The following is a 27,551-nucleotide window of genomic DNA, read 5'->3' as shown; positions in this document are numbered from 1 at the left end:
AATTATCTTCTTTGGCAGGCCAGAATCCAGCTGGACATGCAATATTTACATATCAAAATCCATATTGTGTTCATCATATTGAAAGCAAGTGAAAATATATATATATGTATATACTGTATATACACACATATGTATATAGATGTATATACTGTTTTTAACATATTAACAAATATATATGTATATATATATGTGTATATATATATATATATATATATATATATTAAAAGTGGATTTCATCTTTGTCAGATTCAGGTGTCTCAGGCCTTGAAACACTAAAAATATCCTGACACGGTATTTGGGGAGGTACTTGGAGCGGAATTTGGGATTTGGGAGAAGAGGTCGGGGGCACACTTTTTTCTGAAAGTATTTTTAAAATTTCTGCCACCTGCTTCTCCAGGGCAGTCATTCTGCAGCTTAGCAGCTGAATGTCCTCTTTGAGTTCATGTTTGACTTCCTGCAGTGTGGTCTGTAAGGCCTGCTCAGGGATGGGATAAAAGGGGTGCTTGGCATCAGCCTGGATGGGGCTATGCTCTAGCGGACTTCGCGCCTCCCCAGCCTTATCCAAACGAAGGTCACTTTTTGTAATCCCACTGTCACAAGAATCTGTTTTTCTTAATGGATTTTTGGTGACGCTGTTCTCTGAATCACTGCCCTTGGGGTCCTCGGACAGTAGCCCCATCGACTCAGCTTTAGTGACATTATTCCAGTCTTCCTTCTTCTCCTCATGGGCTCCCATATTATTCTTGAGTCGCAGCCACCCTTTTCCATTTCCATTCTTCATTCTTATGGGGCTGTTGACTTTGAGACATTTGGGGTCAGCACCGCCACTGGGCTTGAGTTCCATGGCATCACGGTTGTTTTGTTTGAGGGACTCGCTGGTTTTCACATAGGCCAGAGATGTCTGAATGGGCGTAATCTGTGACACGGTGACCACACTGGTGCCAGTGATGGAGGCTCCGTTCTGTAAGGAGCGGCTTTCTACCTGCAGCTGGTTCCGCTCAGGGTCACTCTGCGTTGACCCCTGATTCCGCAGCTCCTTCTGCTGCTTGAACTTCTGGAAGAGCTTTCTTACCGGGTGGTCCACGGGGATGCTGAGGGTGACCTCATTCTTTTGCCTGAGGCGCTCCTCCTCTTCTTTCTTCACATCACTGATTTTGCGGAAAATGATCTGTGGAGGGGGAGAGAGATAAAAAACATGATTATAAAAACAGTAGGCATAGAGGGAACTTATCTGTACATAATAAAGGCCATATATGACAAACGCACAGTCAACAACATTCTTAATGGTGAAAAACTGAAACCACTTCCAATAAGATTAGGAACAAGACAAGGTTGCCCACTCTCACCACTATTATTCAACATAGTTTTGGAAGTTTTAGCCACAGCAATCAGAGAAGAAAAAGAAATTAAAGGAATCCAAATGGGAAAAGAAGAAGTAAAGCTGTCACTGTTTGCAGATGACATGATACTATACATAGAGAATCCTAAAGATGCTACCAGAAAACTACTAGAGCCAATCAATGAATCTGGTAAAGTAGCAGGATACAAAATTAATGTACAGAAATCTCTTGCATTCCTCTACACTAATGATGAGAAATCTGAAAGAGAAATTAAGGAAACACTTCCATTTACCATTGCAACAAAAAGAATAAAATACCTAGGAATAAACCTACCCAAGGAGACAAAAGACCTGTATGCAGAAAACTATAAGACACTGATGAAAGAAATCAAAGATGATACAAACAGATGGAGAGATATACCATGTTCTTGGATTGGAAGAATCAACATTGTGAAAATGACTATACTACCCAAAGCAATCTACAGATTCAATGCAATCCCTATCAAACTACAAATGGCATTTTTCACAGAACTAGAACAAAAAATTTCACAATTTGTATGGAAACACAAAAGACCCCAAATAGCCAAAGCAGCCTCGAGAAAGAAAAATGGAGCTGGAGGAATCAGGCTCTTGGACTTCATACTATACTACAAAGCTACAGTAAACAAGACAGTATGGTACTGGCACAAAAACAGAAATATAGATCAATGGAACAGGATAGAAAGCCCAGAGATAAATCCACGCACATATGGTCACCTTATCTTTAATAAAGGAGGCAAGAATATACAGTGGAGAAAAGACAGTCTCTTCAATAAGTGGTGCTGGGAAAACTGTACAGCTACATGTAAAAGAATGAAATTAGAATACTCCCTAACACCATACACAAAAATAAACTCAAAATGGATTAAAGATCTAAATGTAAGGCCAGACATTATAAAACTCATAGAGGAAAACATAGGAAGAGCACTCTATGACATAAATCACAGCAAGATCCTTTTTGATCCCCCTCCTAGAGAAATGGAAATAAAAACAAAAAAAAAACAAAAACAAATGGAACCTAATGAAACTTAAAAGCTTTTGCACAGCAAAGGAAAGCATCAACAAGACAAAAAGACAACCCTCAGAATGGGAGAAAATGTTTGCAAATGAAGCAACTGACAAAGGATTAATCTCCACAATATACAAGCAGCTCATGCAGCTCAATATCAAAAAAAAAAAAAACAAACAACCCAATCCAAAAATGGGCAGAAGACCTAAATAGACATTTCTCCAAAGAAGATATACAGATTGCCAACAAACACATGAAAGAATGCTCAACATCACTAATTATTAGAGAAATGCACGTCAAAACTACAATGAGGTATCACCTCACACCAGTCAGAATGGCCATCATCAAAAAATCTACAAACAATAAATGCTGGAGAGGGTGTGGTGAAAAGGGAACCCTCTTGCCCTGTTGGTGGGAATGTAAATTGATACAGCCATATGGAGAACAGTATGGAGGTTCCTTAAAAAACTAAAAATAGAACTACCATACGACCCAGCAATCCCACTACTGGACATATATCCTGAGAAAACCATAATTCAAAAAGAGTCATCTACCATAATGTTCATTGCAGCACTATTTAGAATAGCCAGGACATGGAAGCTACCTAAATGTCCATCGAAATATGAATGGATAAAGAAGATGTGGTACATATATACAATGGAATATTACTCAGCCATTAAAAAAAAACAAAATTGAGTTATTTGTAATGAGGTGGATGGACGTAGAGTCTGTCATACAGAGTGAAGTAAGTCAGAAAGAGAAAAACAAATACTGTATGTTAACACATATATATGGAATCTAAAAAAAAAAAAAAAGGTTCTGAAGAACCTCGGGGCAGGACAGCAATAAAGATGCAGATGTAGAGAATGGACCTGAGGGCACGGGGAGGGGGAAGCGTAAGCTGGGACGAAGTGAGAGAATGGCATGGACATATATACACTACCAAATGTAAAATAGATAGCTAGTGGGAAGCAGCCACGTAGCACAGGGAGATCAGCTGGGTGCTTTGTGACCACCTAGAGGGGTGGGATAGGGAGGGTGGGAGGCAGACACAAGAGGGAGGAGATATGGGGATATATGTATATGTATAGCTGATTCACTTTGTTATACATCAGAAAGAAACACAATATTGTAAAGCAATTACACTACAATAAAGATGTTAAAAAATAATAATAATAAAAATAATAAAATTACCTTATTGAAAATAAATAAATAAATTAAAAATAAAAACATATGACTTTATACTTGTGTGACAAGATACCAGTTGTACTTTGTTTTATAAAGGAAACCCTTGAAGATAGGGTAAGATCATTTCTAAAGGGAAAAATATTCCAATGCCAGTTAACAGATGCAATACACTTAAAATCCAACACAGAAACACTGACGAAGCTTGCTTAGCTTACTTAGTTCCACTTCCTTGCATATCAGAGAGGGAGTATAGTCAAGAGACAACTGAACAGAGCTATTTGCTTTCATGTTCATGTTCCCATTTCACAGAAAATATATAAATATATAAATGTAAACATTTACATTAGTATATATATGCATGTGTGTATACTTTTATGTGTAAGAAAACATATTTATCTCTTAATTTTCCTTGCAATACATCACTATTTTTTGTAAGGTTTTCTTTTGAATCATATAGATATGATCCAAAGCCATTTTTAATGCCATCATCTGTTTAGAGGCCAAATAGTAAGAGTTCTAGGCTATAAAACTACTGAAAAGTTCAACAGTTTACCAGCATAGCACGTGGGTTGGGTGGGAGGAGGGATTAAATTTATTTATGTGGCTCCAGAGGGCAGAACAAGGATTTATACTTAGAAGTTTCTGGAAGGTAAATACCAAGTCAGTATACAAATTTCATTTCAAACTACTACCTATTAATTGAATAAACTGCCTTGAAAACTCATGAAACTCACACCACTGAAATAGCCAAACAGAAATACGAATGTTGTCTGTGTAATACTTTCACTGAGGAGGAGGTTGGACTCTTCAAATTCCAATATTCTTTAAAATTCAAATATAAAATTAAATACATAGTACATGTAGTGTTAGATGAGTATTCACAAATAAGTAAACATAAATTTTAGTAAAAATATATTTTGAAAATAATACTGGGAAGAAGTTACAACTCCATCAAGAGAAATTTAAAAGGCTGACTATGTAAGAAATTATTACCACTTATATTATCAGAGTTAGAAGTGAATTTGGTAAGCGTGAGATTTTTGCTCAGTCATCTAAAGAACAAATAACTGCAGATGAGGGTTATAAGGAATATTCACAAGGGAGTTATATTAATGTGTTTTCAGAATCAGACAATTTTATGACACTAGCAAAATTACTTACCTCCATCACCCTCTCTCATTAAGCTGTTGGTTAGATTAGAAATACATGTGAAGCACATGGTCTCCAGCACATAAGTGACACTCAAAATATGCTGGTTGTCTCCCTTGAACTCTCATAAAATACTTCCTGTTTGAAAACATTTTCATCACCTCTTGGAGATTCAGCAGCTTCCAGGAATAACATATAATCATTGACCTCATACTAGAAACCAATACTAGCGATGATCACTGTAAACACAAAAGTCAAGGAGAAGCAATCCTCCATCTAAAAGCACATCATTTTCTAAATTAAGATTGATACACTAAATATAGCTTATCAAGTGGCAATAATTTGTATTTTAAAATAAATATTCTCTAAATTCAATAGCTGTCTATTAACACCAGCATATTTTTCCTTCTCTACTGGCACATGAAACTGGATATTTTTTTAAAATGTAATACTAATCTCTAAGTCTGACATCAAAGTTCCAGGAGTTTAATTAGAAGTCTTTCAAAGGGTTGACATGTTTCTTATGCTTCCTGAGTAAACAGGGCTCATGCTAAACCTTCAAGATATTAACACTCTTTGGTACTGGACAAATCAAAACACGGAAACACAGATACTCTATTCCTATATCATCCCCGTTCATTGAAAAGGCATTTACTTTGATTCTATCAACTGACATGACATCCTCCTTCCCACTCCGCTCTGACCTTGTTTGCCTTTTTAAAGGTAGTTACTTAACCTTGGAAAGACATAGCCTTAGTGCAGTATGGTAACTGAGATTACCCTTCACGTTTGGGGAAAAAAGCATCTATTTCAAATGAACAGTGGAGGAGGGCACATAGGGGTGTCAGATAAAATGCAGGACATCCATGCAATATTTAGGACACACACTAAGAAATCATGCATTATTTATCTGAATGGGACATATTGATACTGCCATGTAAAGTTCACAGTTTATGAAAGATTTGGGGTTCCTGGAGACTGAGAATCTGTGGACATCTTAGGCCACAGCTTTATGTTTTAAATTTTCAATACAATGGCTAATAATTGCTTATAATTATTGTGTGCTTACCAAGTTTGGGATGCTTTGTGATTTAAAGGTATAATGTACCCACGTAAAATATCAGTAGAAAAAGCCTTCTTTCTCCAGTTTCCCTTACCACCAGCCGGCCCCACCCCACCAAGAACCAACAAAGGCATTTGCACTGCTACTATTAAGTGGAGAACAAAGACTCCTAATGCCAAACTACTGAGAACAAAGAAAAAAAAAAAAATTCTGTCACAGGGCCAGGCTGCCAGTCTGCATCAAGGGACAAATGAGATAGAACTGGGTTGGCATATTTTGCCACCAAGAAGATATAAAATGAAATGAGAAAGAATGAGGTTTTGTATATGGAAGACAGAGTCCTAAGAGTTCACACCTGGATTTGATAAACTATTTAAGATAACCAGGCTTTTAAACCAGAGGTCACTTTAAAAAAAACTATTGGTTTGAATGGAGTTTACTGAATGAGACTAAATTTATTTTATTTCTTTTGACTGCAGAGCAGAAATTCTGGCTTATTGAAAAATACTTATAAAAATTTGCATATAGCAAAGAGGTCACAAACATATTATCTCATTTAACTGTCATAACTACTCTATAAGATAGGTCCTATTATTCTCATGTTACGGAAGAGCAAACTGAGGCACAAAGAGTTTAACTGGTTTGCATTAGGTCACACAGCTAGTAAGTGGCCAGGATACAAACCCAAGGAGTCAGATTACAAATAGTCTTAACCATTATACTCTACTGCAGCTCCTCAAGATAACTTTGACACCACCTTCTGGACCCTGTGAAAACCTGGATAGGTGAGTAGGTGAAGTAGGGAGTGATATAGCAGTTTAACATCCAACAGGTAACCCTTCATAGAGCATTTGCCATGATGAACCATCCCTCAAAGTGGTGAATTGAACAAACAATTGAAGCTCTGTGCTAGTTAAACAAGTAGAGAGTTGACAGATTCTTGCTGAGTAGAATCAGGTTCAAATCTTTGACCCACAAATCAATCTTTAAAGAACTTGAATCAGAATCCTTCAATTGTAAGAATAGAATGACATCCATTAAGAACTTATTTTCTAGTTGATGACAAAGCAAAACTTTCCTAATGCAAGGTAAGAGAATATAAGCTCTGAAATTAAAAACAAAGAAACAAAAAAACAGAGTTGATTTTATTATATTTACAGGGTTTAGAGACTAATAATCTACTGAGGTGTCACAACCAGTTGATCTATGTCTTACATGTAAAGCATGATAGCTTTTTGTTGTGTCTTAAGTTATAAAATGTTCATTATATAACAAATAAGAAAACAAAACTCACTGTATTTCAAAACCTTTAAATGTAATAAGCCATCTCTATAAGTCCTTATAGTTTTGAAGATCACTTTATGACCCTAAACTCCAAGTTTGAATAACGATGTATTTTTATGACTAAGGAGACTACATTTCATCATAAAAAATAGGATGGAAATTATTCTACATTACTATTACAAGTATGAACATTCTCAAATAAATTATCTGAGCTCATGCTGAATCTTTCCTTTTAAAGAAGTACTTTTTACCTTTAACTTTTTAATCATGTAAAATAAAATGGTTCAAATTAGTAAGGAATAGAAAGATTGATAAATTTTATTTAGTTAAACCTTTAAAAACAGTGTATAGTTTAGTTTAGATTTAAAAATCTGCATGCTACTTTTTGGCAATTGAAAGAATCTTCAAACAATAAGAGTTTTCATAATCCAGTTGATTCTTACATTGGCAATGTGTCATACAGAAAGTAAAAATTTTCCTGTTAATTCAATAATTCAATACGTAAGCTATATAGATGAATTCTACTTAATGATAACATGGAAATGATGATGATTTTTCCCTAGAAGGCAAAGATTAAAAAACAAAATCCCCCAAAACATTATTTTAGAAAGTGTTAAAGGATCTGAGTGAAGTTCATAGGAGATCAACTTACATGAATTAAATCATGTAAAAAAAATGTATATATCCATGATTATCAACATGGTGTTTGATACTCAAATTAGCTTTTAAAAAAATGCAACATTTGTTTTTTTTCCTCAGTGTTAATAATCTAGAACCTCCTGCACTTGATGTATTCTGTGTCTTTTGCCCAATGGCAAATCAAATTGCTAATGAACACCAAAAAATTAAGGACAAAATTAAAAAAGAAAAATCACGAATCAGGCTATGATTCTAGCCACACATTTATTGGTAGAATGCACAATAGTCTGTACTCTTTCTATCAGCAAAGAGGTTTATTTCATTTAAGCTTTTCTTCTCCTTGCTTCATTATGTTCTGTGGAGCCCATGATAGAAGGTTTAATTTATTTAAATGATAAAATCTTCTTAAACTTAACAGGGAACATGTCCAACTGAGCTTTCCATTTCAAAAGTAGGACATTTGATCATAAAAGGGATATCAAAATTAAATAATTTGAATGTGTACTGAACTTTGAAATCCAATAAAGGCAAGTAGAAAAAAAGGGGTTAGAATCATTTATTTAATGACATGGATTTAGTGTTATGTAATTTGGAGGATAGAGGTGCGCTCTCTGAAATGACCCATCACTTTCCAGATCTGTGAATTGACTAGGAATCTAGAGCTATATGCAATCAAGCAGCAGCTCCAGTTCATCTGACATTTAAAGATCTAGTTGGTTTGGTTTTTTTGGTTCTTTTTACTGCTTCTATAAACTTAGTCACTAATTCTAACTCTAGTCCTTTCAGTCATTCCAACCTGAACTAATACAACAAAGCAGTACTTATTAAACACTATCATGTACATATCAGAGGCTATAAACTTTTCTTAACAAAGGCCACAGTGACAGAGCTGTGGTAGGTGACCAGGTGTGACTGAAGGATAACAATGGTGCATCACTCTCTGTTTGAAATATGGCTGCCTTGCTTCATTTCAGCCACTCAGATCTATAGGCTCTTCAGGGGCAAGGAATGTGTTACAGATCTAGTTTAGCCTCTTCGGTCCTAAATAAACTTTGAGGAATTAATTAATTAACTGATTAATGTAAAGAAAAAGGAAGGAAGGGAGGTGAGTAGAAAGGAAAAAGGAAGTGAGAAAAAGAATACGTTTTGATTTTGTTAATGTGTTGGGAAATGCCTAATGTGAATAAGGGTGGTGAGTAAGATGCAAATGCAGGACATTCTAGAATTACTGATACAATTACATGTTTTTATAACTAAAGTTTTTTTTTCCATTAAAAAAATAATAAAAGAAGGAAGCTAAAGTCTTCAAAACCAAGAATATAGCTGTTCCAAGGTAAAGCTGGCAAGGTTTAGATTCACTGTCTCAAATATTGCAGTAATCCATGATTTGTCCTCCTTGCCTCAATTTCTAGCTTCATTTCCCTTTATTCCATTCTTTGCTATTGTGTATCAGATATGATAGTGTCCCACGCAAAAAAATCACAGAGTAAAACTAAAGCTCTTTAATAGAGTCAGCAAGCCTACAGTGGTTCAGTCTACCTGCCCCTCCAATCTCTATTTTCTTCAGTCTCACTTGACCTTAACACACCAGCCACTGAATCACTTTGAGATCCAGAATGTAATACTGCACATATTGTTCTCTCTCCTCCTCCTAACCTGCTGGGGAGCTCCTACTTATCCTTTAATCCTCAGCCCAACTGTGCTCTTCTTTATGAGGCAGAACCAGCTACATAATATGTAGGGCCAAATAAACATAAAAATTCAGGTCCTCTAACATCATGCTTAATGGTAAAATACTGAAAGCTCTCCCCTGAGTTCAGGAAAGAAACAAGCATGTGCCATCTTGCCACCCCTATTCATCATTGTGCTAAAGGTTCTAGCCAGGGAAATTGTCAAGAAAATGAAATAAAAGACATCCAGAATGAAAAAGAATTAAAACTATCTTGATTTGGAGACGACATGATTAGGTACACAGAAAATCCACACGCACGCGCACACACACACACACAAAACTATTAGAGCTAATAAAGGAGTTCAGCAAGAATACAGGATACAAAATCAACATCAAAGTTAGTTGTATTTCTATACACTAGTAATGAACCATCTGAAAATAAAGCTAATAAAATAATGTCATTGAAAGTAGCATCAAAGAGACTAGAATACTTAGGAAAAATTTTAACAAAATAAGTGCAGGACTTGTACACAAAAACTATAAAACATTGTTGAAATAAATTAAAGAAGACCTAAATAAATAGAAAGACATCTCATGTTTATGGGTTGAAAGACTTAATATTGTTAACATGACAGTATTCCCCAAATTGATCTGTAGATTTAATTCAATTCCTATCAAAATTATTACTGCTTATTTTTCAGAAATTGACAAGCTGATCCTAAAATTCAGGTGGAAATGCGAGGGACTCAGAATAGCTTAAAAAAAATCAAAATATACAAATGTAATTGGAGGATTCATATTCCCAGTTTAAAAACTTATTACAACTAATTAGAGAAATGCAAATCAAAACTACAATGAGGTATCACCACACACCAGTCAGAATGGCCATCATCAAAACATCTACAAACTATAAATGCTAAAGAGGGTGTGGAGAAAAGGGAACCCTCCTACACTTTTGGTGGGAATGTAAATTAGTACAGCCACTATGGAGAACCGTATGGAGGTTCCTTAAAAAACTAAAAATAGAACTACCATGTGACCCAGCAATCCAACTCCTGGGCATATACCTGGAGGAAACCATAATTCAAAAAGATACATGCAATGTTCATTGCAGCACTATTTATAATAGCCAGGACATGGAAGCATCCTAAATGTCCATCAACAGAAGAATGGATAAAGAAGATGTGGCACATATATACAATGGAATATTACTCAGCCATAAAAAAGAACAAAATAATACCATTTGCAGCAACATGGACGGACCTAGAGATTGTCATAGTGAGTGAAGTAAGCCAGACACAGAAAGACAAATATCATATGATATTGCTTATATGTATTATCTAAAAACAAGGGTACAAATGAACTTATTTACAAAATAGAAGTAGAGTCATGGATGTAGAAAACAAGCTTATGGTTACCAGGGGATAAGGGGGCAGGGATAAACTGGGAGATTGGGACTGACATATACATACTATTTACTATATATAAAATAGATAACTAATAAGAACCTGTTGTATAGCACAGGGAACTCTATTCAATACTCTGTAATGGCCTATATGGGAAAAGAATCTAAAAAAAGAAAAGAAATCAAAAACATGAGGAAAAAAATCTTGTTACAAAGCTATAGTAATCAAGACAGTGTGGTGCTGGCATATACATCAATGGAATAGAACTAAGATAAATAAATAAATAAACAGATAAATAAATAAATATACCTATGCATTTATGGTCAATTGCTTTTTGACAAGGCTGTCAAGGGGATTCAATGAAGAAAGATCAATCTTTTCAACAAACGTTGCTGGAGCAACTGCATATTTACAAATAAAATATGAATATGGATGACAGCCTCATACCATATACAAAATTTGACTCCAAATGTATCAAAGACCTAAATGTAAGAGCTAAAACTATAAAATTCCTAGAAGAAATCCAAGGCACAAATTTTAGTGACCCTGAATTAGGCAAAGCTTCCTTAGACATCTAAATCTCAAGCTACCAAATATATTAAATAAATAAATTGGGCTTCACAAAAATTCAAAACTTTTTTGCTTCAAAGGACACTATCACAAAAGTAAAAAAACTCACAAAATGGGAGAAAATATTTGCAAATCATATACCTGATCTAGCATACAGAATATATAAAGACCTATTACGATTCAACAATTAAAAGACAAAAAAATTTAAATTTAAAAATAGTTACAATAGCCAGAACATGGAAGCAACCTAAATGTCCATCGACAGATGAATGGATAAAGAAGATGTGGAACATATATACAATGTTAGTCATAAAAAAGAATTAGTCATAAAAAAGAATGAAATAATACCATTTGCAGCAACACAGATAGACCTAGAGATTATCATACTAAGTGAAGTAAGTCAGACAGAGAAAGACAAATATCATATGATATTGCTTATATGTGGAATCTAAAAAAGAAAATGATACAAATAAACTTATATACAAAACAGAAATAGACTCATAGATATAGAAAACAAACTTATGGTTACCAAAGGGGAAACGATAGAGGGGGAGGGATAAATTAGGTGTGAGATTAACACATACACACTACTATATATAAAATAGATAACCAACAAGGACCTACTGTATAGCACAGGGAACTATACTCAATATTTTGTAATAACCTATAAGGGAAAACAATCTGAAAAAGAATATATATATATATATGTGTATATATATATATATATATATATATATATGTATATATATATATATATGTATGTATGTATAACTGAATCACTTTGCTGTTCACCGGAAATTAATACAACATCGTGAGTCCACTACACTTCTATTAAAAAAATATATAAAAATGGTCGAAGAATTTGAATAGACATTTCCCCAAAGATGGTATACAAATGACCAATAGGCACATGAAAAGATGCTCAGCATAATTAGTCATTAGGGAAATGAAAGTCAAAACCACAATGATATACATTTCACATCCTCTAGGATGGCTATAATTAAAAGATAACAAGTATTATTAATAACAGAAAATACCAAGTGTTGGGAGGATGTAGAGAAATTGGAACCCTCATTCATTGCTGGTGGGAATATTAAATGCTACAGCCTCTGTGGAAAACAGCTTGGCAGTTTCCCAAAAAGTTAAACATAGAGTACTCATACAACCCAGCAATTCCACTCCTATGTATATATCCAAGAAAATTAAAAACATACAGTCATGCAAAAACTTGTACATGAATGTTCATAGTAGTATTATTCATGATAGACCAAAAGTAGAAACAACCCAAATATCTGTTAATGGATGAATCAGCAAACAAAATGTGGTATAACTTTACAATGGAATATTACCCAGCCATAAAAGGAAACGAAGTACTGATACATCCTACACCTTGAAAATATGACCCTAAGCGAAAGAAGCCTAACACAAAACGTTATGTATTGTATGATTTCACTTATATGAAATGTATAGAATGGGCAAATTTAGTCAGAAAGTATATTAATGTTTTCCAGGGGCATGGCGATGTGGGAAATGGGGAATGACTACCAGCAGGTGTGGGGTTTCTTTTTGGGGTAATGAAAATGTTCTGGAATTAGATAGTGATGATGGTGGCACAACTTTGTGAATATACTAAAAAACACTGAATTGTACACTTTAAAATGGTGAATTGTATGGTGTGCGAATTATATCACTACAAAAAAAGCAGGTCTCTTTGTTCAAAATTATTAAGAATTTCAAGATAGCAGCAGCAGAGCGTTCAACCAAGAGCAGGGCTCTTCTAAATGCAAGGCCTGCATGACTGCACGGGTTGGGCATCCATGAAGCTAGCCCTGCTGGGAGGCTTTCACTTACCGCCTCAGATAGAATTGGGTCCATCCTGTTCTACACTCTAACGGCATTTATTTTGTGACACATTAATGGTGAGATACAGCAGCAAACAAGATATTCATTCATATTGTGAGTCTTTGTTAAACACCTACCATGTTTCAGGCCCTGTTTTTGAGTTAGGTATACATCAGTAAACAAAACAAAACCCTTTAAATATTCCATAAAATGTCAGGTGATGATGTGGGGTACAAAGAAAAATAAGGAGTGGCAAAGTGGTTGGGTCTTTATGAGGAAGTGTTACTGGAGCAAAGGTAGTCATGGAATGAAGAAGTGGGCCATGCAGATGGCCATGGGGAGAGGGGGGACCCAAGCTGAGAGGACGCTCTGCATGTTTGAGGAATGGTAAGGAGGGCAGAGTGGGTGGCACTTCGTACACGGGGAGAATGACTGGCGAGGAGGCCAGGGACTTTGGTTTTTAAATGCGAGGAGAAGCCATGGAGACTTTGGAGCAGAGGATTCGCACTGTCTCACTTCCACTCTAAAAGGATAGCTCAGGCTGCTGTGGGGAAAACAAATTGTATGGCCGGAATGACAGGAGGAGGGTACCAATCAGGAGGCTTTTTGAGTAATTCTGGGGGGACATCATGGTGACTTAGACCAGAGAGGTAGAAATGGAGGTAGTGACAAGTGGTCAAATTCTGGATTTATTTTGCCAGTAAGACTAATGGGCTGGATAAACAATCTGAGAGAAGAGAATTTTTTTTTTTAAGTCTCTGTTTAGGCTAAGCAAAAGTATAAATAGCAGTACCATTTTCTGAGATGGTGAAACCTGATATGGTGCCCTATAAACTATAAAGACAAGTTATCTGCCCCCCTAGACACACACACACACACACAAAAATATGCATGCATATATACACACATGCATATATCAACATGTGCACAATGTATAAAAGTGGAGCAGGAACAGGATAACTGATTAAACACTCCCATAAAAAGGGGTAGGGAATAATGGCTGAGAGGCTCAGCAGTTGCTGGTCCACAGCAATGATGAAATCTGCCAGGCAGGCATTGTGAGGCCCCTCTGCCCTGGCAGTAGGGTAAATTCCTTTGTTGGTCTCTCAGTCTGCTACCTGGGATAAGCTCTCTCATCCATTGTTCTCTGTGGCTCCTGATTCTATCTCTTTGGATGTTCTTTTTTGTCCTTTTCCCTCTATAGTTCAAACCTAATTTGGGGATTGGAGAATTTGTCCAGGAATTTGTCTTCCTCAGCTTCTTCCTGCCTGTGCAAAATTTTGGGGCCTAAGGTTTGGTTTTGAGCTCACATAGCAGAATGACTTTTTAAGACCAAGCTTATGGTTTCTTTGGCAATATAATCATCTAAAAAAATTTAGTAAGTTTCTGATCTGTTTATAGTCAATTCCGTGCTCCTGCAACCTCACGAAAAGTTCTTTCCTAGATATAATTCTCAAGCCTGGTTTAATCCTTTTCTTTGTTGGCACCATGTCTCTCTGTTGCTCTCTGCCTCTGTCTCTTTCTCCATGATGGAAACTACTTTGAAGGCATTGGGCTTGATGGGAGGTCATATCCATTATCTGATCTTTGCCACAAAACCGTCTTAATAGACTATTTTGTACAATGACTTTTCAATCTTATTTCTGATTTTTCCTTTTCTAAATTCCTTTCCATATCTGCTTACAAACAGCCAGTTCTTGCCGGTGACCACCTCTTTCTTCTCATGCCTTGCTAAATGTAACCAGTCAGAACCCCAACTCACTACTAATACTGTGCTTTCCAAACTGTTCCAAAAGAAATAGAGCATTGGAAGGCAATCAGAGGTAGCCACCTTACCAAATGTTTTGTCACTGGAAGGTATTTGTCTACATCTTTTCAAGTCTCAAATATCAATTTCCTCACTTATTTCTACTCCTGCTAAGTCAATGCCACATATTTTAGAATTAATGGTGGCAAAGTCTCACTATGATATCAATTTATGCTGATGCCCAGGAGCATTGCATTCTTCCCCAAGGTGCAAACATGAGAATATATTTAACACACTGTACTGTACAGTTTAAGTTGGGAAGTTTTATGTTATGTTTTTTCCAACAATTAAAAATTCAAATAATATCTAAAAAGAGAACCATAAACTTTCCAAAAATTACTTTCAACTCACAAACTTCCTCTCACACACAAAAATATAAACTTATCAATAAATAGACATGAAATTAAGACTATTTCCATAACTATTCACCAAGACAAATGAAAATATTGATCATTGACCCAGAAGAAAAATAATTACATAAGTCATGAACAATGCAGGGGTAATAATTAAACAAACATTCACATAGTTTTACTGGCGACAGACATATTGGAGATTCAAATTTGAATTCAACACCACATTGTCTTAAGTATACTGAGTTGAAAATTGTCATTTACACACTTGATATATTGGTAAAAACAAAAACAAAACTAACTAATTTGGGGGAACCTGTCATTAAAAAAGAAAATAATTGTAAAGGCATTGCTAAACAAGAATAAAAGAAAATTTATTGCCCCAGAATCTGAACACAACATAATATGTACTATTAAGAAAAAAAAAAAGAATGCTTCTAAGTAACTATAATTTTCAACTGTGACTATTTGTTAGCATTTGAAAATTCAGAAGAAGATTCAGAAGAATAAAGTTATTTTATTTCAAAGTTCTTAGTATAGAATTTTTAGCACACTCAAGTTCAAAGGAACAAAACTGATGAAGAAAAACCATGTCCATTATGTTTTGCTATGAGTGTAAGAATAAAGCCCCTAGTATTACCTGAGACCCATACATGAACCACTAGACCACACTGCTTTTGAGAACATAATTATTCTATTCATAGTAGCTATTGCTTCCACATGTTTTCACCTTGGAATTACTGCAATAAAAATATTGGATTAGGGGAATTTTACTAAGTATTTCCCATGGATTATTTTGCTCATTTAAATTTCACAGTAATCCATTTTATAGATTAAAAAACTGAGGCTTAGGGCTTCCCTGGTGGCGCAGTGGTTGAGAATCTGCCTGCCTGCCAATGCAGGGCACACGGGATCGAGCCCTGGTCTGGGAAGATCCCACATGCCGTGGAGCAACTGGGCCCGTGAGCCACAACTACTGAGCCTGCGCGTCTGGAGCCTGCGCTCCGCAGCAAGAGAGGCCACGACAGTGAGAGGCCCGAGCACCGCAACGAAGAGTGGCCCCCGCTTGCCGCAACTAGAGAAAGCCCTTGCACAGAAACGAAGACCCAACACAGCTAAAAATAATAAATAAATAAATAAATAAATAAATAAATAAATAAATAAATAAATAAATAAATAAATAAATTTTAAAAAACCAAAAAACAGAAAGCTGAGGCTTAGAGAGATTTAAAAATCTTCCCCAAGTCTACACAGCTAATGAGAGACAAAGCGTGGTTTCCAACCGGTTCTATTGGACTCAACTAGACTAGTCTGATTTAAGAATGCCTGATCTAAATTTAAGGGAGATGCAAAGGATTTAAAGGCTCAAAGGACTGGGGAGAAGGAAATTAAATGATAAAGGAGGTTAAATCGCTTTAATAATGGCATACACCAAAGTCATGACTCTAGGCTGAAAGTTTAATACACAGGAGACGTAGACATGTGAATAGGTAGTGGGACTCTTCAGGACGCAAGTAGAAAATAACATTGTTTAACATTTGTCAAATATGATACATTTTATAACACACTTTAGCATATGTTACCTCATCCCCTCTCCCACTGCAACTCCACAAATCAGGAAGGGCAATTATTCTTATCCCTCTTTAACAGATGAAGGTCAGAGAAGTTATGTGACTTGCTTAAACTCATTTAGCTAGTAAACGGCCAAGCTGGGGCTGAAATCCATTTCCTGATGCCGACTCCGGTGCTCCTGCCACTATTCCATGCTGACACTCCTAATGCTATGTTTAATTTTGTTTTGCAGTTTACAGTGCACTTTCAGCTATATTACCCTACTCGATCTCATTTGATACTACTCCTTTGTCCCCAGGAACACGCCTAATATGTGGCTTTAGCTTTTGCCTTGTAGGATAATTGCTGTGCCTCAGGGAGAACAATTACTGAGGTAAGGCAGGTACAATACCTTAAGAACGATTTTCTTAATGACAGAAAATGTCCACGGCTTTTGTCTGGAAAACCAACTCTAGTACCTTTATTTAAACGTGTGTTAACTTTTGCATTTGATGCTAAAAGAATGATGCAGCTTTTAGTTAATATCACACACACAAATTCTTTGCTGTTGGGAAATACAGATTGAGTAGGTAAATAATTATCTCGATTGGAGTATTAACCTCTCGAAAGATTTAGAAATGTATATCTAGTCTAGATGATATAATACTGTTTCAGTCTTTTACACTCAGAATCAAATTTACATAAAATAAAATAATTCTTGGGTATTTCTTTATTTTGTGGAATTTGATAGCTGAAACTCAGAGGACTCAAGTGAACAGGCATTTGGATGGACAGCCAGTCATTCAAAGTGGGATTCAGTATTCACATTTTCTGGTTCCTAAGTCCACTCTCCATTGCCCCCATGGGTATCTCTTATTTCTAGATTAAAATTCTGTGGCAAAAAATTTTTTTTAAAAAAATGTCTCTGAGAGTCAGGAGGCAAGGGTTTGGATACTATCTCTGACAATGACTACCTGTATAAACTTGACCAAGCCACTCAGCCCTTCTAAACATCAGGTGCACTTAAATATCTATTTAAAGTAAACAATTCTCTATTTTATCAGGATGATTTAGCTAGTCCATGTCAAACAGACATCAACTGCTTATGTTGAATCTAATGAGTGGCATAAATATAGCATGCATTCACCCAGCTGAATTGAATTCACCCAGCTGAATTGTTGATTGCAAAATAAACAAGTTCTTGTGTAGAAATCTCTCCTCTTTCATTCACCACTTGGATTTTTGAACTTTCCATAAAAGCTAAATTAGATATGCAAGTGATTTCACCCTGCCTCTTTGGAACATCTCTACACTATTCCATTTGAATAATTTGTTCAATACATTTAGATAATGCAAAGGAGACCATCTATCCCTGCCTTTCGCAGACTGAAAAGCAGTGTACCTTATTATACACCATTTTATGTTTAACTTAGTAAAAGACTACTAGGAACAGAATTGGTGATAAGTGCCTCTTTCCAACTTGAAAATGTCCTTTGCAGGAGACTTGATGTTTAGAGGGTGCAATGGAAACAGCAATGATGGGTCATTTGGAGATTGGAGTTCTAGTCCTAGCCAGGATCTAATTAGCTATGTGACCTTGTATGCAAGTCCCATAATCTTTTTGGACTTTAGTTTCTTTAAATAGTTATTACAGTGCTAGGCTTAGTTCTTTTCAGCTCTATGTTCAAATTTATGAAATAAGACAGACAATCTACTTTACACTCTTTAAATTATTCCTAACATAACTTCTTGCTAGAAAATAGCACACTTGACTCATTTTCAAAGTGTCAAAATTCTTTGCATCGAACCCTGCCCTGCTGAGGCTTCTGTGACCCTCAGTAACAATTATAGATCTAGAATACATACATGTGCTGCTCTTATCTGTGTTTTGATTCTGCTTCTTCCGGAGGCAACTGCTTACATGCTGTGCTGAGATAAGATGAAAGCTTGCTGCTAATTACCAAGGTTTGTGCTTCTAAAGGTTGTAGGCCAGTAATTGAATTGCAGTGTCTAGAGCTGAGTATTAGCTAATAACTTTGTCCCTACAGTACGAAACTGTAATTAGTTATTCTAGTCAAAGCAGAGTATGAGAAGTTATGTGGCTGTTTCTTTAGTGCTGCAGTTGTCAGGAGTTGGAAACTACAGTTTTAAAAAGAATAGAGCTGTTTATTGATTAAGTGATTGAGATGTGCCAGTACACTTGCCCACCGACATGCATGCACATACACACACTGCAAAGCCAGCAGAGGCCCATGGAAGTAAAGTTTGAGCTGTCATCATTGGAAAGTCTGGTTAAAGAGATCTAGGCTCTGCACATTACTGGGGCACAAATTTTGAAAAATTATATGTGAGTATTAGATGGCATTAGAATATATGATAACTTCACTTGAAGCTTCCTATATAAATAAATTCATATATTGGTACCAAATCTAATATTTGTTAAGTAAAACATGTATCTGTGATTTATTCTATTTGGAAGTATGTTTATACAGTCAAGATAGATCTGCCACTATCATTTTCTATTTATTATTAGCTAGTTGTGTCATCCTTGTGTGGAAGGGCCTCATATTCCATATATATTACTGTGATAGGAGGTACTGTCTCCTACTAACATAGGTAAAATAATAAAGGTACTAACTTGAGAAAAGTCTTCGCCTTGCTTTCTTAGAGAGCACAGATTATACAGCCCAGTTGACACTTCAGAGAATTTTGGATCTGAATGAAAGATAATCTCTGAGGAGTAAACTAAATATTTTTAGTTGAGAATCACATGGTATAAAAGGGGAAAATATGGGAGATCATAGTTGATTGAGGACATAAGAGTGGACGGAGAGGGTGCATGATAGTTTATGTTTTTGAGGGTCAGCTGAGTTCCAGGCACATATTATGCATAGGGAATGCAAAAATAAGTGACTTAAATAAATGCAGGGACATACCATGTGTATGGTTTGGAACAATGACTATTGCCAAGATGGAAGAAACTCTCCCTTAATTGATTCACAGATTTGTTATAATCCAAATCAAAATCCTAGCAGGATCTTTTGAAGAAATCAACAAGCTAATTTTACAATTTATATAGAAATGTAAAATGCACACGATAGCCAAAGCAAAACTAATTGATAGGAAAAATACTAGAAGACTTATACTGCCCATATTTTCCTATTAAAAACTATAGTAATTAAGATAGTGTGGTATAGCACATGGCTTAGTCCTATCAGGCTGCTGCAACAGAATACTAAAGACTGGGTAGCTTATAAGCATCAGAAATTTATATCTTGCAGTTCCAGAGGCTGGGAAGTCCAAGATCAAGACACTGGCAGATTTGGTATACGGTGAGTTCCCACTTCCTGGTTCATATAGGGCTCTCTTTTCACTGAAGGGGGAAGGAAGCTCTCTGGGGCCTCTTTTATAAGGGTTCTAGTCCCATTCATGAGGGCTCTACTCACATGACTTAATCACTTTCCAAAGGCCTCTCTTTCAAATACCATCACATTGAGGATTAAGTTTTAACATATGAATTTTGAAGGAACACAATTATTCACTCTATAGGAGCACATGAATAGACAAATACGCAAATGAACAGAATAGACTGTCCAGAAATAGACCCATACATATTTGGACACTAAATTATGATGAAGGTAATGGTGCAGTAATCTGGGGAAAGTGATGTTTTCAATATAGGTATATGATAAACGGACTATCTGAAAAATATATATCTTGCCCTTTATCTCACACTATACACAAAAATCAACTTGAGATAGATTACAGATCCAAATGAGGAGAGCAAAACCCATAAAGCTCTTAAAAGAAAAAAATAGGAGAAAATCTCAATACCTTGGGATAAGAAAAGATTTCTTAAACAGCAAACAAAAAGTGGGAATCATAAAGGGGGAAAAAGAATAAATGAAACTAACTACATTAAAATTAAGGCTTTTTGTTCTTTGAGAAATACCATGAGAGAATCAAAAGACAACCAGAGTGAAAGGAGATAAATTCAATAGCTATATCCAATAGAGGACTCATATGCAAAATATATGAAGAATTGTTACAAATCATTAAGAATAAAGACAGACAACTCCAATAGAAAAATGAGCATCTTACCAAGACAAAGTTATATAAATGGTTATTAATTATATGGAATAATGCTCATCTTAAATAGGCATCAAGGCAGTACAATTTAAAACCACAATGTATTTCCCTTACACACTTACCAGAATGGCTAAAATGATAAAGAAAACAACAAGTATTGGTGAGGATGTAGAAAAACTGAATTCTCATAAACTGCTGGTGAGTGTACAAATTCATACAACCATTTGTAAAAATTGCTTGATGAGTATCTACTAAAGCTAAAGATAAATATACTCGAGACTTAGAAATTTCACTCCTAGGTATATACCCCCTCCAAAAAAAATTTGTACAAATGTAAATAAAAAGGCATGCACAAGGATGTCTGTAGCAATATAGTTCATAATAACCCTAACTGGAAACCCAAATGTCCATCAAGACTAGAACAGATAAGTTGAAGTATATTCATTTAATAGAAAACTCTACAATGAACCACAACTATAGGCAACATGAATGACTCCTACAAAATAATATTGAGTGAAAGAAGCCAGATACAAATGAGTACGTAATGTGTAATTCCATTTATATAACTCTAAAAATCAAAAAGACATGAAACTAATCTAAAGTGTTAAAAGTCAGAACAATAGCTAACTCTTGAGATTTAACTTGAGAAGTTACACGCAAATACAAAGAATCGTAAGACACTGCTATGAACAATTACATGCCAATAAAATGGACAGTCTAAAAGAAATGGACAAATTCTTAGAAAGGTACAATCTTTCAAGACTGAACTAGGAAGAAATAGAAAATACGAACAGACCAATTACCAGTAATGAAGTTGAATCAGTAATTTTAAAACTTCCAACAAACAAAAGTCCAAACCAGATGACTTCATAGATGAATTCTACTAAATATTTAGAGAAGAGTTAACACCTATCCTTCTGAAACTATTCCAAAAAACTGCAAAGGAAGGAACACTTCTAAACTCATTCTATGAGGCAAGCATCACCCTGATACCAAAGCCAGAAAAAGACATCACAAAAAAAAGAAAGAAAATTACAGGTCAATACCACTGATGAACATAGATGTAAAAATCCTCAACAAAATACTAGGAAACCAAATCCAACAGTACATTAAAAGGATCATATACCATGATCAAGCGGCATTTATCCCAGGGATGCAAGGATTTTTCAACACCTACAAATCAGTCAATGTGATACACCGCATTAACAAACTGAAGAATAAAAACCATATGATCATCACAATAGATGCAGATAAAGCAATAAAGCTTTTGATAAAGTTCAACATACATTTATGATAAAAACTATCCGGGAAGTGGGCATAGAGGGAATCTACCTCAACACAATAAAGGCCATATATGACAAAGCCACAGTTTACTCAATGGTGAAAAGCTGAAAGCATTTTCTCTAAGATCAGGAACAAGACGAGGATGTCCACTCTTGCCATTTTTATTCAAGTTTTGGAAGTCCTAGCCACAGCAATCAGAGAAGAAAAAGAAATAAAAGGAATCCAAACTGGACAGGAAGAAGTAAAACTGTCACTGTTTGCAGATGATATGATGCTATACATAGAAAATCTTAAAGATGATACCAGAAAACTATTAGAGCTCATTAATGAATTTGGTAAATTTGCAGGATAAAAATTAATATACAGAAATCTGATGCATTTATATACACTAACAACAAACTATCAGAAAGAGAAAAAAGAAAACAATCCCATTTACCATTGCACCAAAAAAGAATAAAATACCTAGGAATAAACCTACTTAAGGAGGTAAAAGACCTGTACTCAGAAAACTATAAGACACTGATGAAAGAAATTGAAGACGACACAAACAGATGGAAAGATACACAATGTTCTTGGATTGGAAGACTTAATATTTTTAAAATGACAATACTACCAAAGGCAATCTAGATTCAATGCAATTCCTATCAAAATACCAATAGAATTTTTCACAGAACTAGAACAAATAATTTTAAAAATTGTATAGAAACACTAGCGACCCTGAATAGCCAGAACAATCTTGAGAAAGAACAGAGCTGAAGGAATCATGCTCCCTGACTTCAGACTATATTATAAAGCTACAGTCATCAAAAAAGTATGGTACTGGAACAAAAACAGACATATAGATCAGTGGAACAGAATAGAGAGCCCAGAAATAAACTGACACACTTACACTTAATTAATATATGACAAAGGAGGCAGGAATAAATAATGGAGAAGAGACAGTCTCTTCAATAAATGGTGCTGGGAAAACTGGACAACTACATGTAAAAGAATAAAATTAGAACATTCTCTAACACCATGCACAAAAATAAACTCAAAATAGATTAAAGACCTAAATGGATTAAGACCAGATACTATAAAATTCCTAGAGGAAAACAGGCGGAACACTCTTTGACATAAATTGCAGCAGTGCTTTTTGGCTCCATCTCTGAAAGCAAAGGAAACAGGCAAAAATAAACAAATGGAACCTAATTAAACTTAAAAGCATTTGCACAGCAAAGGAAACCATCAACAAAACAAAAAGACAACCTACTGAATGGGAGAAGATATTTGCAAATAATATGACCAATAAGAGGTTAGTATCCAACATATATAAACAGCTCATACAACTCAATATCACAAAAAAAACCCAATTAAAAATGGGCAGAAAACCTAAATAGACATTTTTCCAAATAAGATATACAGATGGCAACAGGCACATGAAAATCACTAATATCACTAATCATCAGAGAAATACAAATCAAAACCACAATGAGATAGCACCTCACACCTGTCAGAATGGCTATCATCAAAAAGACCACAAATACAAGTGTTGATGAGGATGTGGAGAAAAGGAACCCTTTGTACACTGTTGGTGGGAATATAAATGGGTGCAGCCACTGTGGAAAACAGTATGGAGGTTTCTCAAAAACCTAAATAGAAATACCATCTGACCCAGCAGTTCCACTCCTTGGTATATATATCCAGAAAAAACAAAAACACTAATTTGAAAAGATACATGCACCCCAATGTTCACAGCAGCATTATTTACAATTGCCAAGACATGAAAACAATCTAAGTGTCCATCAACAGATGAATGGATAAAGAAGATGTGGTGTATATATAAAACGGAATACCACTCAGTCATAAAAAAAAGAATGAAATTTTGCCATTTGCAGTAACATGGATGGACTTGGAGGGCATTATGATAAGTGAAACAAGTCAGACAGAGAAAGACAAATACTGTGTGATATCACTTATATGTGGAATCTAGAAAATACAACAAACCAGTGAATAAAACAAAAAAGAAGCTGACTTACACACAAAGAACAAACTAGTGGTTACCAGTGGGGGGAGGGAAGGGGGAGGAGCAATATAGGGGTAGAGAAAAAAATGGTTACTATGGGATTATATGAAATCATGTTTGTGCAACTTTTGAAAAATTGTAAAGCACTATAGAATTTAAAGAATGCAACATTCAATTAAATAAGTGTTAAAACTCAGCACAGTAGTTAAATCTTGGTTGTGGTTCATCGAACAGGAAGCATGTAATGAAGCAGGAAATGTTCTGACATGCTTCCTGTTCTGTTTCTCAAGCTAGGTTTTGGTTACATGGATGTATTCAGTTTGTAAAAATCTTTTAAGCAGTATACTTATGGTTTATACACATTGCTATATATGAGTTATTTATCAGTTAAAAGTTTACTTAAATAATAAATAAGAACTTGTTCCATTCCCAAGGATTCTCAGTGTAGTAGGAGTAGATCCTCTCATGAGCATGTTACTACAATGCAATGAGATAACTCAGTGTATTACAATTCATCAAAGATTTATAGGAGCCCTTATTGTGTGCATGATAGGCTTATAGGAGCTGAGGATATAATGATGAATAAAATAAGCTTGCTTGGGATAGATCATGGGAGGAAGGAGTAACTAATGATAGTCAATTGTGTGAAGTCACAAATGTTGCCTGGTGTGGGGATTTGGGGAAAGCTTCCTAAACTTTTGAGCAGGACCTTGAATCATGAGTAGGAATTCACCAAAGGGATAAAGGATGAAAGGAAGTGTAGGCAGAGGACACAGCTGGTAGAACATGCAGAAAATTAAGATCATGTTGCATTAAAAGAACCTTGATTTGCTCTCTATTCCTGGAGTCAAAGTTTCCTGGGACTAAGAGACGGAAGGTTAATCTAGAAATGTAATTGAATTTACTTTTTAAAATTTTCATTCTTTTCAGAAGACTGTGAGATCCATGAGAGCAGTCATTATTTCTACTTTTTCTGCACGTCATGTGACGTCCACACTCTCCTGGTTCACTTCCTAGTCACTGGCCAGTGACTAGCCTTAGTCACCTTATCTGAACCCTTCTCTTCTTCCTGATTTCTAAATGTCAGAGTACCTGAGGGTCCACAATTTTAAATGACAGCTATACCCCAAAGAATAACCAAAAATTTTATGTAGTCATAGTTTAAACTTCAAGCTTTTATATCCATATAACATATCATCTAAACTGAAGACATTTTAGAGAGAGAAGGTCCTATTAATAATTATTCCGGGCTTCCCTGGTGGCGCAGTGGTTGAGAGTCTGCCTGCCAATGCAGGGGACACGGGTTCGAGCCCTGGTCTGGGAAGATCCCACATGCCGCGGAGCAACTAGGCCCGTGAGCCACAATTACTGAGCCTGCGCGTCTGGAGCCTGTGCTCCGCAACAAGAGAGGCCGCGATAGTGAAGAGGCCCGCGCACCGCGATGATGAGTGGCCCCCGCTTGCCGCAACTGGAGAAAGCCCTCGCACAGAAACGAAGACCCAACACAGCCAAAAATAAATAAATAAAATAAAGAATTAAAAACAAATAATAATAATAATAATTATTCCAAGGTAATAGGCATAAATCAGGACTGCCTTGGGCAAAGCGGAACATATGGACACCACATATACCCAGCTACTCGCTCAACCTCTCCACTTAGATAGCCAATAGGCACCTCAGCCTCAACATGGCTCAAAACAAACTCTTGACATTCAAACCTGAGAAAGAGGATTGCACATTGTCTGGATATGCCAGACTTTGAGCTAGATGAGACTTGCTATTGTCTACTCTGTGTTCTAGGTGCAGGAAGAAGGATAAGGCATATAGTCAATCTCCACGGTAGATTACTAATTTATCACCAAACTGTTTCCTCTTTTTTCCCTTGCACAAGGCTAGCTGACATTTTCTTGCCTCACTTAGAAGTTACCACATGACAGCTCTAGCTAAGGGAACGTGTGCAGAAATGATGTGCATCATGTCCAGGCCTAGCCTAGTATAATTTCCATGCAGGATCCACTCTTGTTGTCAGCCAGAAGTGAAAGGCCAGTGCATCTAAGGAATGATGGAGTCAAAAGATGGAAAATTTCTGGGTCCCTGAATCACCCAATGGAAGACTGCCCACCAATCACTTTCTTTGGATTTTTACCTAAATGACAATTAAAATTTTATTATGATACTGAAATTTGGGAGGTTATTAATTTTAGTAGCTGACATTTCCTTTACAAAGAAACTAACAGATTTTCTGTGAATTTTCAGTTTGATTTAAATATTGTCATATAAATACTATTTTGTTGAAGTCAAAGAGTAAGTTAAAATAATCTACATTTTGCATGCAAACCAGCTCTTTATTTTTTTCTTTTCAGACTTTGCAAGAATACAAACTTATTCTGGGAATTACTTTTTATAGTTTTAAATAAAAATATAGTTTTTGGACTTAAAAGACTGCATGCAAGGACAAGAAATATATGGATAAAGTATTATATTCTGATCCTAAGTTTTAAAAAGCCAAAATAAAATAGCTACTAGAGTACAGTTATTTAATTTCCAGCATTGCCTTAGAATTAGTGATTCCTATAGATAAGATTATCTTACATCCTTTGATAGTTATGCGGGAAATGGTTGCAAGAGAGCAAAATCCATAATTTTACAGTAGTAATGCCCACCATGGATCAAGTACTACAATCAGTGGCATAGTAATCAATTTACATGACACATCCCTCCTCTTTATTTTCCCTTTGTTACTCTTCACTATATGGAAAGAAATCTCTCCAAGTTATTTCACCTTGTTTAATATTAACAGAATGAAGAAACCTCTTTCCATATCTAATCAAGAACAACCACATGGAAATGTTTATTAGTTAAATGAATCTGAGAACATAATAGACTCAGAAATCTTTATTTCTGCTGATACTATGTACGTTATATACAATTAAAATTTGTTTTTACTGATAGACAGATTTCATCCCTGACACAAGGACACACATATTAAAAACTGGTAGAGTAAAACTACAGAGGCCAATATCCAACTGGGTGATATTTAATTATATTCCAAACAATAAGTATAGATTTGGGTGGGGATAGCCGTAGCATGTGACACTCTTTTCTAACAAAATCATTTTTCCATTGACTTTATTGGTAAAAACTAACAGTTTTAGAATTTTGAAAATATAATAACTGATTTTTTTAAATACTAATCATATTGATTAAAAAAAACAAAAGAAATGAAGAGAAAATATTGTAATAATTCAATATAGTTCTCTTTTTT

The 27,551-nt window shown here is 35.5% G+C and overlaps 1 protein-coding gene across 1 annotated transcript in view; it reads right to left on the bottom strand.

Moving 5' to 3' along the window:
- Positions 1-220: 220 nt before the first annotated feature.
- The window catches only part of KCNH5 (potassium voltage-gated channel subfamily H member 5), a 328,693-nt gene continuing 301,362 nt past the window's right edge, over positions 221-27,551 (bottom strand). Inside the window, exon 11 of the mRNA XM_068523893.1 lies at positions 221-1,168. Within this exon, the coding sequence (XP_068379994.1) occupies positions 221-1,168 (948 nt within the window). The remainder of the gene's footprint in view (positions 1,169-27,551) is intronic.

The sequence above is a fragment of the Eschrichtius robustus genome, chromosome 1 (assembly GCF_028021215.1).
Source record: "Eschrichtius robustus isolate mEscRob2 chromosome 1, mEscRob2.pri, whole genome shotgun sequence".
Taxonomy (NCBI): Eukaryota; Metazoa; Chordata; class Mammalia; order Artiodactyla; family Eschrichtiidae; genus Eschrichtius; species Eschrichtius robustus.
This window is presented reverse-complemented; position numbering and strand designations above follow the sequence as displayed.